This window comes from Toxotes jaculatrix, chromosome 4 (assembly GCF_017976425.1).
Source record: "Toxotes jaculatrix isolate fToxJac2 chromosome 4, fToxJac2.pri, whole genome shotgun sequence".
In the NCBI taxonomy this organism is placed as follows: Eukaryota; Metazoa; Chordata; class Actinopteri; family Toxotidae; genus Toxotes; species Toxotes jaculatrix.
The window spans coordinates 1126282-1143506 of NC_054397.1; the positions used below are offsets into that span (position 1 = coordinate 1126282).

The window sequence follows — 17225 nt, forward strand, 5'->3', positions numbered from 1 at the left end:
GTTTAATTTAACGTAATTTTATTTTTTGTGACCAAACACCTGTGAAACTAATGACATTCCCATCAGCCTCAGCTGTACCTGTGTTTGGTGCTAATTAATAAACGTTAGCATGCTAACATTTGGAACCTTCCTCAGACGTTTTTTTCTGTCATGCGTTGTTTGGAGAAGACACGGACAGAACACCTGTGTTGTTGTTGTTGTTGTTTAGGACTGAGGACATATTGAATAATTCAGATCTCAGGCTGTGAAGTACTTCATCTCCACGAGGATGTGGTCACATCCTGCCAATATGATAACTTACTTACTAACTATATATTTTTTTTATTGTTGTGTGTCTCAGGTTCTTCAGCTGGGTTCAGACATCTTGCCTCAGTACAAACAGGAAACCCCGAAGACGCCACCACACATCATCCTGCACTATTGCCTTTTCAAGACAACGTGGGACTGGGTCATCCTCATCCTCACTTTTTACACTGCCATCATGGTGCCCTACAACGTCTCCTTCAAAACCAAGCAGAACAACGTCACCTGGCTGGTGGTGGACAGCATTGTGGACGTCATCTTCCTCGTCGACATCGTCCTGAACTTCCACACCACCTTCGTCGGCCCGGCCGGAGAGGTCATCTCTGACCCAAAACTCATCCGCATGAACTACGTCAAGACCTGGTTTGTCATCGACCTGCTGTCGTGTTTGCCTTACGATGTTATCAACGCCTTCGAGAACGTCGACGAGGTCAGTGGATTTTTTTTCAAACGTGCCACAGAACGGCTAACACACACATGCAGAGTATCGAGACATCCGATGTGCATAGGCTGATACCCATAGCTCACACCGTAGTTCATTCTGTCTCACACACACTGACCTGCTGGCCCAAATACTCACTACAGCACGAAATGTGGATTAATCCGCCGCTGAAAATAGTCCTTAACAAATTAATTATTTCCTCCTGTTTGTTTGATAAAAACTTCAGCGAGTTTCTGTTTTCTGTTTTCTGTTTTCTGTTTTCCCTTTTTTTTTTTTAAATTAAACTATATATTTGTGATATGTTTGTAAAGATTTCTGTCTTCAGTGGTCACGGGTCGGAGAGACACACTAACATGATGTACATTTTGTGTCGAGAACCACAGCCTCACTATTCCCAGCTGCCTCGGTCGTGTTCTGAGGTCAAATTCAGAGATTTGTGTTTGTCTCTGGTTAAATCCACAAATGAGATCAGCTGCTTGTTAATTATTTGTCCATTAGACACAGCTTGGTGATTTCTCCTCTATAATCAGGGGATTCACATTTACTCACAGCTGACTCTTTGAATCAAGTCATTTCACATCCGCAATAATTAGAGTTCAGAGATGAAAGGTCACTGTGTTGTTGCTCTCTCTCTGAGTTCTGACCTGACGTGAACCAGACGTGTGTGTGTGTGTGTGTGTGTGTGTGTGTGTGTGTGTGTGTGTGCGTGCGTGTCCGTGTGTGTGTGTGTGTGTGTGTGTGTTGTTATCTGTGGTTTGAAAGAGGCAAACAGAAATTCTTTCCTTAAACCAAACGGTGAAACCTGTTTTCATCATCTGAGGTGAGTCAGCTAAAGCGTTGGAGATTCATTCTGCTGGTCAGCTGCAGAGTGTTTGTGAAGGAGCTATCAGGGCTGATGTTAGCCTGTTAGCAGCTACCACACACACACACACACACACGTCCTCTGTTTGACTGATGTTAGGAAGGTCAAACATTCCCTCTGCCAGATAATCACGGTTCCACCTGCGGCCGCCGAACAAAAATAACATCTGTGTGCGTTTTAGTTTGTCTCTGAGCAAAACGATCAGTTTTAATGGAGGAATCAGGGATATGGAAAAGTTTGTTTTATTTTATTTTCATGAAATTATTATTATGCATGAAAACCAGACCACAGTTTGGAAAATTGTGTGACTGTGTACACATTAACCACAGTCCTGTGTGCAGCTGTGTGTGGTCTGTTTTTCTTTAAATCTGCTTTAAATTACTTTGCATGTTCAGCATTAGCTGAGGAGCATTGTCCACACTGTGTCTAACACTGTGAAGGGTTTTAGATTTCTGAATGTGTTTGTGAAGGGAAAGATGTGAGTGTGGAAGAGGCTGATTCTAAATCGCTTATTAGATTAGATTCATATTGTCAGTGCACACTGAAAGTAGGATGAAATGCAGCTTAGCATCCTGTCAGATAATGCACAGTAAAACAGCAGCAAAGTGCAAAGAGCTGACAGCGTTATTTAACTGTAGGGAGCAGAGTGGATCCAGATCGTGGTTCGGAAATACGTTTATCGGTTCCTTCAACCAGTATTTCACCTGAGACGTGTTATAAGGCCTTAGTTAGCTGAATTTAAATTCACTGCAGTGGGTCATCATCAAAATTAGAAAACGTATTTACAGGCTGACGAACACGCGGCGTTCATTTTGGTTTGGCTCAGTAAATCTGCCCCTAAACGTCGGCTGTGATAGATGATCTCACTGCAGCAAGTCTCCCGTCTCTGCAGTTTGATTTTCAGCTGCCTGTGGCAAACGTACATCAGACTGCGTGCTGCGTTTTGTCCACGAACAGTGATGTGAATCACAGAACACGGAGACCTGGGCTCTGTGTATATCTGGTGCAGTCACATGTGACCCACAGCAGCCGCGTTCCATCCAGCTGAGGTGTGAAATTAAAGGTGATGCAGTGTGACTGCAGGATGTGGCCTCTGTGAGTCTAATCAACATGATGGAGTGGACTGTTTTCCATTCATCCACTGACTCCGCAGCATGTAATCACTTCCTGTAGGAGCAGAGAGAAAAGTCATGACTGAGCGACGCAGAACTGCTGATTGGTCAAAAATGAAAATCTCCAGTTTACAAGAAGAAATATCTTTTAAATCAGTCCAAACAGATGAGTTTCCACGGCCTGGTCGCATGTTTTATTCAGAGGAGACGGCAGGAAAGGCAGCGCGGAGGGGGAATCCTCTTTGAACACAATAATCCAGTTTATCTTAAGCTGCTGTGAGAAGAGCTCAGAGCACAGGAGTCTGTTACAGATCTGTTTAAAGATGGCCGACGTGATCCCGAATCACTCAGCTCATCCGCCCACAACATGAAGAGCACTACACGCTCTCAAGTGGGCTAACCTCACGTGTGAATGACAGTAAAGGGTCAGTTCACCTAAATCACACACTAAAATCAATCAATCAATAAAATCAATCACCTCGGGTCTTTTTCATTTTGTAAAATGTTCCGTTGGTCTTCAGGAGAGATCAAACACCCTGAAGTTGTCTTCTTCTCTTTGAGACCAACAAGGTGATCTACTGGATCCGGACCTGAAGGCAGGGAGGCTGTGTGAGTGCAGTGTTTACGTCCATGTTAGCTTCCTTTGTGTCTCCTGCGTCTCTGCTGTCGCTGGCTCATTAACGCCAACTGTAGATCAGTGGACCAGCGTGAAAGTCAGAGGAATGCGTAATGTATGATAATCAATATTACTGCACATCGTAATGAATCCGTTTAATATGCAGCATACGGCGCCGAGCTGACAGGAAATGACAGGGCGGGGTGAAGTGTGTTTTGAAGGACATGTGATTGAGACCGGATTGTTGTTAGTGTGCGTACAACATCCACCTGTGGACTCCAGCATCTTTAAACTGGTTCTGGTTCTGTTCAGACTCAGAACCTGGTTCAGGTCAGGGAAAGATCGTGGTCTGGTTTCACAGTGAACCCTGGCACCAGCCACAGACCATAAAGTTACCATCAGTTAGTTCAGTGGTTAGTTTGATATGTGAGATGAGAACAGAAGGTGATGAGATCATTATGTTGGAATAAATAATTCTGAGACTATCAAACCTAATTTGTGATCTTAAGGTGTTTTTATAAAGCAGTCGTGATCCCTGCGTGAAGAGTTAGCCGAACACGACGCCTCTCAGCTTCTTTTCAGGATGTTTCTTTCATTATCACAGAATAATTATTTTTGTCATATCAGGAAAACAAAGCTTGTTATGTCACGAGCATTAAATAATTATTCTGTGATCACAGGAAAACAAAAAGTCCTGTGTGGGCTTCCGTAGAGAGGAGGAAAACAAAGTTGTTGAGTGAAGGGAGATGAAGTGTCGGGGGATTTAACCCCTCGCTTCAGCCCATCAGGGTGAAATCAACCTTTTCATTCTTCCCTCAGTCACGGCGTAGACACTCAGTGTCTCTCAGCGCCGGCGGTGAGGGCTGCTAATGGAGGAGCGGTGCATTCTGGGTGTTTCCCCGGTGAGGAAACAGTGTTGTTGATGAGAGGAGCTAGAGAGGCGGCTGAGTGCTCTGATGAGAGGCTGCATTAATGTGACAGACGAGTCAAACATGAAGAGGATGAGTGACTGTAGGTGGCAGAGCTGCTGCAGCTGCTGCATGTTTCATACATGTTCCATACATGTTTCATACAGACTGTTTGAATCCTGACTTTAAAAGCACCGATGGAAGGTTGAGAGGACGATTTAAGAGTCTGTGGAAGATGCAACCACTGACCTCAGTCAGGAATCAGCTTTTACTGTGATTGGCTGGAGGTGTGCATCATTTTCAGACGATCATACATAATCACACGTCCACCTTTTCTCACCTAAAATCCAACACTGGACGTTTTATTTAAATCAGTGGCTTTGAACAGGAAGGAGGAAGCTGAACCTTTATTCTGAAAAAAAAAAACCATGAAGAGCAGGAATCAGAGAAAGAAAAGATCTCTCCCTCACATGACTCAGAACACGGATCCAGTTAGAGATCTCCTCCAGTCAATAGATCAACCAAATGACCAGTCAGAAGGAGTCAATCAATTAATCAATGAATCTGTTAACTGAGCCTCGGGTCGTGCAGCTGTCCGTGCAGTGTCCAGTGTTCATGATGCAGAGTTTAGTCATGAAGTGAGAGTTTAGAAATCAGCAGCACTTTACAGTCAGTCAGCAGGAGAGGGACAGTACAGCTGTGTGGAATCTGACGTGCAGATGTTCAGTGTGTTTCTGGCTCAGTGCGGCATTTTCAATCAATAACGGCGTCCACAAAATAAAAGCATCAATAAAAGTTTCCACTCTGCGCAAAAATAGCTTCCAATCTAAAAGAGATCTGTGACACTGTTTGGGTTAGCATCACTGTGGCAGCGCAGGAGGAGTGGAGGATCTACTGACCGCACTCACGCAGAACTGTCCCCGTCCCACGTTGTCATGGTGACGTTTCCTAAAAAATGGAGCTTTTGCAAGGTCGTGGGGGGAAAGTGGTCCGTCGTTCTTCATTATTAAAAGTTCAAAAGGTGCTCGACGTACACACAGAGGTGTAATAGTTCCCTCCTTGATCTGGGTTCTGTTCCAGGTTTCTACCTGTTAGAAGAGTTTTTCCTCTCCTCTGTCTCAGTGCTGCTCTCGGGGCTCTGTAGATAACATAATAAAGACTATGTTCTAAACCTGCCCTATATGAAACGCACCTTGAGATAACTTCTATATATAAATAAAACTGACTTGACACAGTCATGGCCACAGCCCCGTGAGCACCCAGTCCTTAATTTGGAACCACCTCTGCCGCCGAAATCTAACTCCTCAGACTTGTCAGCGCAGGTGGAGCAGAGCGGAAACTAGCAGAACCAGAGACGACAGCTACAGGTTCAGTTCTAACTTCCCATAGTGGAAAAAATGGTCTGAATGTTTCAGGAAGAAACCTCTGGTGGTCATGTTCTTTAAAAAACTCTTCTTCCTTGTTTTCCTCTCCAGGGGATCAGCAGTCTCTTCAGCTCTCTCAAAGTGGTCCGTCTGCTGCGTCTGGGTCGGGTTGCCAGGAAGCTGGACCACTACATTGAGTACGGCGCTGCTGTACTGGTTTTACTGGTGTGTGTGTTCGGCCTGGCGGCCCATTGGTTGGCCTGTATCTGGTACAGCATCGGAGACTACGAGGTGATCGACAAGGACACCAACGCCGTGAGGATGGACAGCTGGCTGTACCTGCTGGGAGAGACGGTGGGGACGCCGTACAAGTTCAACGTCACAGGCTCCGGCGGCTGGGAGGGCGGGCCCAGCAAAGACTCGGTCTACATCACCTCGCTGTACTTCACCATGACCAGTCTGACCAGCATCGGCTTCGGAAACATCGCACCAAACACAGACGGAGAGAAGATCTTTGCTGTGGCCATGATGATGATTGGATGTAAGTCGCTCTCATTTGTTTTTCTAGTTATTGATCTCGGCCAGATGTTCGAAACATCTGTTTTCAGACGTCAGCAGAGAACGACCGGTTGCTAGAATTCAGTTACTGTCACGTGCAAGTTAAATGTAAAAGTTTTCCGTTTTTTTTTCAAAATAAACAGCGACATAAAACCAGGTAACAGAAGGAAAACCTCCTTCAGTCAGAGTCATCAGCTTTTTCTCTCTGCTTTGGTCTCCACCATTTAAAATCTGTGGCTCTTCAGCTGCTGAAAGTTCCACTTTCCTCAGTGTCGAGTTGCTAAAGCTGGAGTCCCGTCATAGGTCATAGGTCACAGGTCACAGGTCACAGGTAGGTGTTCATGTCACACCTGTTTGTAGCTAAACCGATGATAAGGCCACAGGATGAAATATATCACAGTCACTGTGTCTTTGTTCTTTCATTCACGCTGTGACATTTGGACTCGTCTCACTCCTGGACAGGAGACAGTGATTGATCGATGGCTGCAGTAATCGCACATATATTGTTTAACTGACTGTGATACAGACCTTTGGTCACGGTGAGCGGACGGTTCATGGTGGACACGTCTTTCTTCAACCTGCTTCATGTCATCATCATCATTATCATCATCTTCAATCGCTTACCCAGGGCCGGGTCGCAGGGGCAGTAGTCTAAGCGGGGACGTCCAGATGTCCCCTCTCCCTGGACACTTCCTCTAGCTCTGAATCCTGAGGTGTTCCCAGGCCAGTCGAGAGACACAATCCCTCATGTTGTCTTCACTTTCAACAATCTCTCACAACCTCAGAAACTTTATTTCAAAGTTCTTTACTCGCACCTACCAACCCTCCCTCACCCCCCGCCCCCAGCTCCCTCCCCTCCCTCCCACGCTGTCACCGGGTTTGTGTTACTGTCAGCTTACATCACATGTCAGTCTGCCGTGCTGCACAAATACAACAGTCCCCACACAGGAAGTGTTAAAATGAAAAACATCCTGCCGGAGTCAGACAGTGATGTAAAACAGGATTCCTTCATAAACCGATTAACCAACCAGGATTCCAGGTTTCTTTAAACGTACGTAAAAGCAGGAACTGTCACTGACCGCACAGCTCAGTGTCTGAAACTAGACTGGGCGAGTCTCTGGGTTTCTCACTGAGTTTATACTAAACGACCCTGTTAGACCTCCAGACGGCGGGGACTGTGTCCTCCGTCTGTCTTTTCCTGGCAAAATGAACACGACATCCCACAATCCCTTTGTACAAAAACAGGGGAGGAAGAGTCAGAGTCAGACGGGCCTGTCAATAATTTATTGACGGTTGAGTCAGTGGTGTGACTCACATTCAGAGCTCAGACGAAGCTCGCTCTGCAGATAAGGACTGTCACTTTTTATCTGACAGTAGAACCATGGGAAAAATTCAACATTCGATCTGTGATCTTCTGTTCAAATGTAAAATTCAGAACAGGATGTTCCTTCTTCTCCAGCTGCAGATAAAGGGAACAGGGTCAAAACCAGATCGGACTGGAGAAACTTCTTCACCAAACGTGACCAGCTGTCAGAGGAATCACCACAGATCCATACGTTTTCTTTAAGAATGCTATTTACAGAATAATTAATTGATATGTACAAAAATAAATGGAACAACTCGACCGACCCCATTGGCTGTTGCTCTTTCAAAATCAGTCAATGCCCATTTGAAAAATTCCTCTGAATCTCTTGGGTCTCGGTGTCTTTTCAGACGGGTCTCCTCAGGTGTGGTTCACCTGGGTATTAAACTTTCACGCGACATTAGGAAAGCCATCTTCATCTCGTTTTTCTGATTTATATTTATGGAAAGTTGTTTTCTTTAACACCAAATCAGCGGATAACGTCTCAGAGACAGACAGAGACGACAGAGGCACGGGGATGTTTTTCCATCACAGTGACCTTGATCCATTGAAGAGGTAATTTAGTTCTTTCCAGCTGCGTCTGTTGAGTAATTTGAAGTCTCATAATAACGTCAGTCACATCGGAGCGGAGAGCAGAGTCTGTATCAGCTGTCTGATGATGTAAAATACTGTCATCATCTTTCAGCTGGGACATTTTCTGTTTTTAACATTTTCTGTTGAAATGTTAAAAATATTGTTGGTTTTGTGAAACAACATAAAAAAAAAACAAGGTCAAGAATGAAGTTGAAGTTATGAAGTGAATGAAGTTGTGTCAGTCCAGTACAATATTGTAGATGTCTCCTGCATCAGTTTCAACACATTCCCCCAGAATTCAGCTGGTTTATTTAGCGTCTTTTAAAACTGTGCCGTGTAAATGGATTCATAAAGTGACTCAGATGCATCTGTTCTCCGGCGTCTGTCAGTCAGCGTGAGGCTGATGTGAGGATGCGGCCGTTTTGTTTTTCGTGGTTTCTTCTGTTTGTCGCCTGAGCCCGGCGAGCTCCTCCTCTTCTGTGGGACTGGTTCTCTGTTTCGCCTCCAGCCTTTAGTTTGGGGGATGTGGTGTCGTTTTCTCCCAGTTCCACAAACACTCCTCGTCCAGTGTGAGACGCGGCGATCAAACGCTGACCCTCAGGCTCCAGGCTCAGCTGAACTTCCTCTCTCTGATGTGGAGCCTCGTTAGACTCTGTCTGTGAATGGATGAAATGACTCACTGTGGCAGCAGTGTGAGCACTGTTTGCTGGTACCTGCTGCTGTCCCGTGCTGGTCTCTCCTGGAAACCTGGTCCTGCAGAGTCTCATCGTGAAACTGGAGGTTGAGCGTGTTCGTTGACGAGCTGCTTTCTGCAGTTTGAACCCAGCGAGGCTCGTCAGCGTTTTACGGATCTGCGATGTGATCCGAACAGACGCACTGACGGCCTCTCCGTTAGCAGTTGTTCCTCAGCGATGTGATGAGGCCTGACACGCTGAGGGCCGGTGTGGTGGAGTTCCTCGCTGAAATATTAACTGTACTGTCAGATCAGCTGGACTCGTGTCCTCCCTGCTGTCTGCGACAGTCTGCACACATCCAGCTGCTCAGCAGGAAGATGATTCTGCCTGAAAGCTGGAGGGGAGCGCACTGATCCTGCAGCTCTGCACACTAATATTTTAACACCTCAGACAATAAGGCGTGTAGTGACTGTGTTAAACAGTCACTGGATTAAAATCACTCCGTTGACCGAGTTTGTTAAAGATTCACCTGCAGCAGCTTTTCTGAGGGAAATCCCCCAAAATCTCAGTACAAACACAAAGTCAACACATTTCTTATCAACTTAATATGTGATTCATTTCTTCTCCAGCTTTGTTTCAGAGGACCGGCCGGGGACATTTACGTCCCATGAGGGTGTTGGATCCTCACGGTTGAATTTCTCCTTTAACGTTGACCCTGCAGAAAAATATCAGAGGAATCTGCGGGTCAGGTGGTTGTGAAATGTCCTGATCTTTAGATTTTAATTAGCTCATGATCTTTTCTCTAGCGCCACCATCAGGACAGACATGACATTTTTTTTGCTTTGTTACTGTTGAAACTGTAAGAACAGACCAATCATTTGTTCATGTTGTGGCTGCAATGAACACGGCAGCCTGTAGGGGGCGTTAGCAGTTGTTGCTGATGAATTATTTCAGCTGTAATACAGATGTGATACAGATGTATTAGCAGCTAAATTCACTCCAGTAAAACGACTTAGCTCCTGTTACTGATCTATGATATTTTACACTGTTAATACCGATGCATCAGTGTTGTAGCTGCTATAGGTGGAGCTGGTTTTAGCTACTTTGCATACAGCTAGCTAGTACAGTCCTGTGGTTCCCAACCTAGGGGTCGGGCCCCTTCAAAGGGTCATTGGATGAATCTGATTCACTCGTCTGTTTTCAGGTTTTAGACTTTTCTTTAATCGTTTTGGTAAAATATTGGATCATGACAAGGAGACACACTGGTTTTATACAAGAGACACAACTACACACACACAGGTGTTGAATAAGAGGTCGCACACCTGGAAGGTTGGGAACCACTGGTTTAACCTCAGGATCTTCAGATGGCTCTCAGGTGCAGTGAAAGTATCTGTGCATTAACAGTTTGGTTTGTGGAGGTTTTCCAGAGCAGAGGAGACGTCTGCAGGTAGAAGCTTTTCCTCGCTCAGCTGAAGGATGAAGAGCTTTAATGTTGACACTTTGTCGCCTTCATTGGAAGCTGCTGTCGTCTCGCGTCGCGTCAGGAATTCGAGTCTTTTAGTCTTGATCGCAGCCTCACTCTCAGCCTTCCTCTGACGGTTTTCCTGTTCTGTCCGTCGGTGTGTGTGTGATTTCTGACTGACATCGATCAGCAGCAGTGAAATGCTCCTGAAATTAGATCAAGAGGTCACAGAGTGTCCAGAAAGTAAACTTGTAACCCAGTTTCACTTCCTGTTGGTTCCTGTTGGCGAGGTTTGAGCTCTGCAGTGCGGGGAGTCATCCTGCTCTGACAGAGTGTCCCTCTGGAGCTCCTGTACAGAAACTGTACTTAGACTGTACTGGAGCTGCAGTGCAGGCTGGGTAAAACCTTTCGCTTTTCTATTTAAAATCCCGAGGAGCACTAAAGAAAGCTAAGTGCTGGAGTGACCCACCCCCACCCGCCGGCCCCCTCCTGTCAGCTTCCTGGCCCACAGAGGGTCTGTGAGCCGCTGGGGGCTGATGGAAAGCGTTGCTATGGCAGCCAGCATCCTGGATCCAGGATGAGAGTTTGGGTCATTAGCATAGCGAGTGTGAGTGTTGTAATGCTTACTGTGACACCAGGATGGGATCTGAGAGGAAGGACAGAAATAGCTGGTCCAGTTTCTTTCCAGAACATCCTTCATGTCTCTGTGCTCTCAGACAGACTGGACCAAACTCCCGTCCACCGCCTCTGTGGGGACATCAGGACATTTATCACCGTCATCATTTATTATTTTCTGCACTGAATCAAAGTTAGAGTAGGTGTTAGTTTGGTTTGGACCTCAGCAGACTTTATGCTGAGGTCCGACATGGCTTTGTGTCTCAGAGAGTAAACAACCTACACAAACATTCCCAGCAGCGTGTGAAGATCTGATATTTAAAGCTGCATTAACTGATTTTGTGGCCACGTGTTTGTGAGCACGTCGTTGACATATCATCGTCTTTTAATCTGATAAAGGAAGAATGAGGTTCCACGCTCGGCTTTACTGAGGTTTAATTTTTCCTGTCTTTTGTCCTGCACGTCCTGTGTCCTGCTGCATTCAGCTCCTCAGCAGTGAAACTTCCAGACCTGGCTCTGGTTCTGCACCTGCTGTTGCTGTTTCAGCGTTAGCTCGGCTGCACCGCTGCACCGAGGCTGCACCGTAACCTTTGTGAAGGTCACCGCGGGTCCTGTGGCCACAGCTCCTCTGAGCTGCTGTCAGTCTGTTCAGAGTGGATGGCGGCAGCTTTCTGCTGCTGCTGCTGGTGGACGGGGTCGGCATTGATTCGGTGACGCCGGGTCCATACTGCTGACAGGCGGTGAGGGAGGGGGGGGCTGAGTCAGGGAAGCACTGCAGCAGTTTGTACTGATGAGCTGTGGCTTCGAGGTGACACAACAGTTAATCTGTCGACGGACACAGACGCCGCAGGACGAAAGTAAAAATCCTTCACTTTTACTCACAAACTTAAGAATAAAAGTGATTTATCAAACATCTTTGGACTTAAATGTCAGAACGCTGCAGAGGTCAGCTGAGTTGGTTCAGAGTAGATTGTATTCACAAACAAACAAACGTTCTTTCCCTTCCTGTCTGCAGCGCTGCTCTATGCCACCATCTTCGGTAACGTCACCACCATCTTCCAGCAGATGTACGCCAACACCAACCGCTACCACGAGATGCTCAACAGCGTAAGAGACTTCCTCAAACTCTACCAGGTCCCCAAAGGCCTCAGTGAGCGGGTGATGGACTACATCGTGTCCACCTGGTCCATGTCCAGAGGCATCGACACAGACAAGGTAACGCGTATCGTGACTGTATCTCAATGCTACAGCAGAAGCAGGAAGAAGTGAATGTTTTATTCTAAAAAAATCATCACAGATTTAACCGTCGCTAACATTCAGCCATATCTGATAGCCAAACACGTTATAACCAAAACCACGGCGTTAGCGTTAGCATGGGCTGCAGAGAACTAAGCTCCCGGTGTCCTGGTCTGCCTCTGTGTAACCTCAGTTTGACCTGACTGTGTCTGCAGGTGCTGCAGATTTGTCCGAAGGACATGCGAGCGGATATCTGCGTCCACCTCAACAGGAAGGTGTTCAAGGAACACCCGGCGTTTCGGCTGGCCAGCGACGGCTGCCTGCGAGCCCTCGCCATGGAGTTCCAGACCATCCACAGCGCGCCGGGCGACCTCCTCTACCACGCCGGAGAGAGCGTGGACAGCCTCTGCTTCGTGGTCTCGGGGTCACTGGAGGTCATCCAGGACGACGAGGTGGTGGCCATTTTAGGTGAGGAGCCGGCCGAAAATCTCTGTTTGTGAGAGCGAGTGGGAACTGAACTCTGAAAGCTCAGAGGTTAAAGACCGGGGAAAAGTTTATGTATCCTTGTTGCTTAGAACAGAAATTAGCACAACGTCATTCCTGATGGCGTCGAGTGAGGAGCGATCAAACAGGAGATCTGGCATGTATCCATGGTGATGATGAGGGGTCTCGACTAAAATGAAGGAGACTTCTTCTCAGAAAGTTCAGTTCAGTTCTGCAGAACCTTCTGGACTTTGTCCCGGTCAGACTCATGCATCAACACGTCTTCTCTGAGCTTCTTAAAAGCTCCTTCATGAACCAAATCTCCCCGTGTTCCAGTCTGGAGGTAAAAATGGAGAACTGAAAGTGTGTTTAGTTGCTGCCAGCTGGCGTCGCCGCGGCCACCGCCTCAGTCCGGAAGAAACACCTGAGCTCTGAAACAAACACTGAACCCTGCAGAGTCACCTGCCACACAGAGAAACACTGAGCAGAACAAAGAGACGCTCCGCTGCTTCCTCCGCTCGTCAGAAACCAAACGTTTGCTGTTTCTGTCGGTGTGTGTAGGAATTATGCTCCAGGGCCCTCATTAGCAAAATATCATTTTATGCATGGCGTGTTTTTCTTTCTGAAACACGCTGCCTGGTTTTTGGGGCTGATGGAGGGAAAGTGTTCACCGGTTCAGAAACACACAGAGTGAAAGACGACGGAGGAAGCTGTTGAGGCGGAGCACAGCTGAGCAAACAGCTGTCAGTCATTATGCAGTTCACTCTGGGTGTCACCGAACCTCTCAGCTCTTTAACCGCTCCCGTGTGCAGGCGGCGTCAGAAACTCTGCTTCCTGTTTGCAAATAACATCTCAGTCTTCGCCCAACTCGCTCTGAGGGTCAGAGATTCAGTTCAGATGTTCGTGTTCCCCAGAGGATGAATCCCACTAACTCTGGTGATCCTCTGGACGCGAGCTACCGTAATAAACATTATACAGTAAAAAGTAAAATACCTACCAGCAGTAGTTACCAGCAGATACTGTATCTGTCAGGACAGGAGAGACATCACTTCAGCAGGAGGCTGGCAGCTTTCTGTTTTTTCATCTTTGCTGTGACTGAGATGCTGAGAAAGAAGACGAGCTGACTGCAGGTGTTTGGCTTCGCTCTCAGATAATTACCGGGAGAGATGAATCACCAGCGGACTGAATCGGCTTCGGTTCCTCTCTGGATAAATATTTAGATTTTCACTGCAGATCTCTCAGAAACACACGGAGCCGTGCTCCGCTGCCTCTGTAGTCTCACATCACATCAGAGTCTATTTAAAGTCTGTGTGTTCACCTCAGTTTCACTTCCTCTTTTCACATGAAGACACCTGTTTTCTCAGAGCCGCCTCAGTCTGAACCAGAACCTGAGGTTTGTTCTAATAATTTTCTCGAACCGTGTGTAAGTTCATTTCAGCCCCACGGTCACGTTAACAGTGACAGACACACAGAAGCAGGTGTTTAGTGGCTTTATCAGTCCTCAGCTCGCTCCACATGATGATGTTTACAGATGTTCAGTGGAGACGTGACACAGCGCTGACTCCTCAGGTCTAAAAGCAGGAGGGTTGCTGTGGAGGTGAGACAGATGTGTGACCTGTCTGTCTGCCTGCAGGTAAAGGCGACGTGTTCGGCGACGTCTTCTGGAAGGAGATGACGCTGGCTCAGTCCTGCGCTAACGTCCGAGCGCTGACCTACTGCGACCTCCACATCATCAAACGGGACGCGCTGCAGAAAGTCCTGGAGTTTTATTCCAACTTCGCAAACCACTTTGCCAGAAACCTGGTCCTCACCTACAACTTGAGGAAGAGGGTGAGTCAGTCTCCGTCCCCCGCCCACAGGCTCATTTAACTGGCTAACACTTTATAATGCAGCCCACAGGTTACCGTGTCGTTTAGGCACATGAATCAGTTTCACTCGTTGACAGGTTTTGTGTTTTGTGTAAGAGAAAATACAACATGAAAAAGTGGTGCTCAGTCTGCAGGTGTAGCGTCAGCAGACAGTTCACTGCAGCAGCGCGTGACAGGTACAGGTACGCTGGAGAAGAAAACAAACACACCTTTGTCAGATGCATCGCCAGATGGTTGCTGTTGTCATCTGAGCAGGAGGCCGTAGCATGTGATGTGAGTGAATGATAAAGAACCTGGTGATGATTATTGATCCCACAGAAAGACTGAGGTCTGTGTCTATGCCCAGTATTTACACAGAGTCTGTGGGTACCTTGGGTATTTGTGTCCCAGTAGGAAGCAGTAAGTGTTTATCAGCGAGCGTTACCCTGGACTGAACAGGATCTACCTCAGGCCTTTTGTTATTTTACTGTATTTAGAGATGACATCGTCCCTCAGAGACTTTAAATGCACAACTGGGACTGAACGAAGCGACGTGAGGCTCCTAACATCAGACCAGAGGGAGAAAAACAGCACAGAGCGGTGGCAGAGAGAGTCACGTGACCTCGGCTCGGCGATGGGATCGGTCTGTTGTCGTCTGAAGACTTTACATAAGCCGCTTTGTTCTCGGCTCGTCCTCCTCCACACAGCAGGTGCGGTGTCAGTGAAGCCAGCAGTGTGGAGGTGGATGATGACAGACCGCTGTGTTCACACCTCAACTGCTGCTGCAGCTCAAACACACTCTGCTCAGTCTGACACACAAACATTTAACCAGAGACGCACTATAAAAGATTCACTGCTCTTTAAACAGGAACCGGCCGCACGACAGTTACCTGCTCGGCTCCTGAGCGAGGCAGCTGTTTCCACGGTGTAGGAGCAGGACTCATCTCCACTCTGGACACATGGTCCCATCACAGAAACAAACAAACAAAACAAAACAAAACAGACTGAAAGGAAAAGGATTTAAATCCTTAAACTACAGAAGTCACAGAGAAACAGTCTGATATTAAAAGTACTTAAAAAAGAAAAGTTAAACATTTAAAAATGACCAAAAAATAATTGAAAAAAATGTTGCAGGTTTGTTAGCCAAATGCTAATTTAGCTTAGCTCAGAACCATGCTGGTATAAACCAGCAGTTTGTTTGTGTCAGTGTCTTTGTCTCGTCCTCTTCTTCTCTGGTTATCAGCTGCAGGAGTTAACGAGTCCTTGAGCCCCGAAAAGGTCAATTTAATAAGACCTTCTATTGATCGAAACAACAGCAATCAATGCACTGATTTACAGATTTCATCAGTGATCCATTAACTCGTATCCAGACCAACTGTCACTAATCCCGTCCTTTCACTGTCTCTCCTTCTCATTTAAATCCAGACCGAATGTGGAGCGTCTCAGAAAAACATTTAACTTGACTGTGATGAAGTGAAACTAAGATTTACTTTAAAACCGCAGTAACTAAAATAACGTCTAGTTTCCCTGTGAAGAGGAAACACCTGAAACATCTCTCATGTCTGCTTTCACTCAGCGTCTTTGTTCCTCCAACATCTCAGAGGCAAGAAAGTCCTTTCACCAGTAAACGGACCAGTATGTGACCAGTATGTGACCAGATGTGGACGCCGCAGCTTTTAACCCTTCATCACCCCCGACCCTCTGATATGGATCAGTCAGTATCTGTCCATTTCAGAGCCTTATTTCCCAAAACAAGTAAAACGTGTTGCAGCGTCAGTGAAACAAAAAGAAACTGATTTATTTCTATGAATATTTAGCTGAATATTTAATAAACCCGACTGAGACTAAACAGCTGTTCAGAGAAACTGCATCTTCACGGGGTTTAAATATGGACAAAACTGGGTGAGATCATTTTATTGAATTGTCTGTGTGGAATTTTTCCTGCGGACTCTCTTGCCATAAATTGAGAACAACACTTTGAACTGAGTGTATTTTTATAAGAATCTGATGAAAGCAAACACAGAGCAGAGCAGGGAATTAAGACGGGCTATAAAACACTGGTGTTGTCCATGAGCTGCTCTCACTCTCTCTCTGCTGTGAATCGATGTGAAAGCCATCGTGTCCTGTTCTGCTTGGCTGTGCAATAATGGCGCTGGCGAAGAGAAACGACCTGCCGGGGCAGCTCTCACCTCCAAACCCTCAGACTGCAGCTTCCACGCAGCTGAGAGCCTCATCTCAACCCACTCAGCAGCAGCTGCACGGAAAACAGCGTTTTCACGTTTCGTGTTCAGCCTGAGGGATGATGGGTTTTTTTAAAATGAAAAAAAAATCAGGATGTAGGGGATCCTGTAGATTTTAGTCTCTCCATGATCCAGGTGGTGGTTCACAGAAACCACAGTCAAAGTCTGCTGCTCCTTCCAGTTCACTCCTCTTTCTTTGTTTGTGCTGTTCATCACAGAATAAGTCCTGATGTTGTTGTTGTTGAAGAATCACACTGATAAAGTTCCACTAACGTGGTGATAAACACATTGCACTTCCTGTTGCTGCTACCTCACAATAAAAGCCTCCTGAAAAGCTCGGTGAGTACAGAGGAACAGAGCTTTCTCTCAGGTGTGCAGCACAGACACACCTGTGTTTGCACAGACACAGTTTGTTTGAAGGTGAAGGCCGTCACAGGTGGACCACGCTGACTCTGAGCCGCCACAGTACGTTTTCTGAAATCTAAATGAAGAGCAGCTGAAAGGTTTCTGTGGTGATGAAGAACCTACAGGGAATAAACAGCTGGATCTTCAGCTCTTTTTTCCTGT

The 17225-nt window shown here is 46.5% G+C and overlaps 1 protein-coding gene across 1 annotated transcript in view; it reads left to right on the forward strand.

The window, feature by feature from the left end:
• The window catches only part of kcnh1b (potassium voltage-gated channel, subfamily H (eag-related), member 1b), a 31858-nt gene that overhangs the window by 9167 nt on the left and 5466 nt on the right, over positions 1 to 17225 (forward strand). Inside the window, exons 6-10 of the mRNA XM_041036569.1 lie at positions 341 to 733; positions 5719 to 6148; positions 11868 to 12067; positions 12304 to 12556; positions 14205 to 14401. Coding sequence (XP_040892503.1) covers positions 341 to 733; positions 5719 to 6148; positions 11868 to 12067; positions 12304 to 12556; positions 14205 to 14401 — 1473 coding nt within the window. The remainder of the gene's footprint in view (positions 1 to 340; positions 734 to 5718; positions 6149 to 11867; positions 12068 to 12303; positions 12557 to 14204; positions 14402 to 17225) is intronic.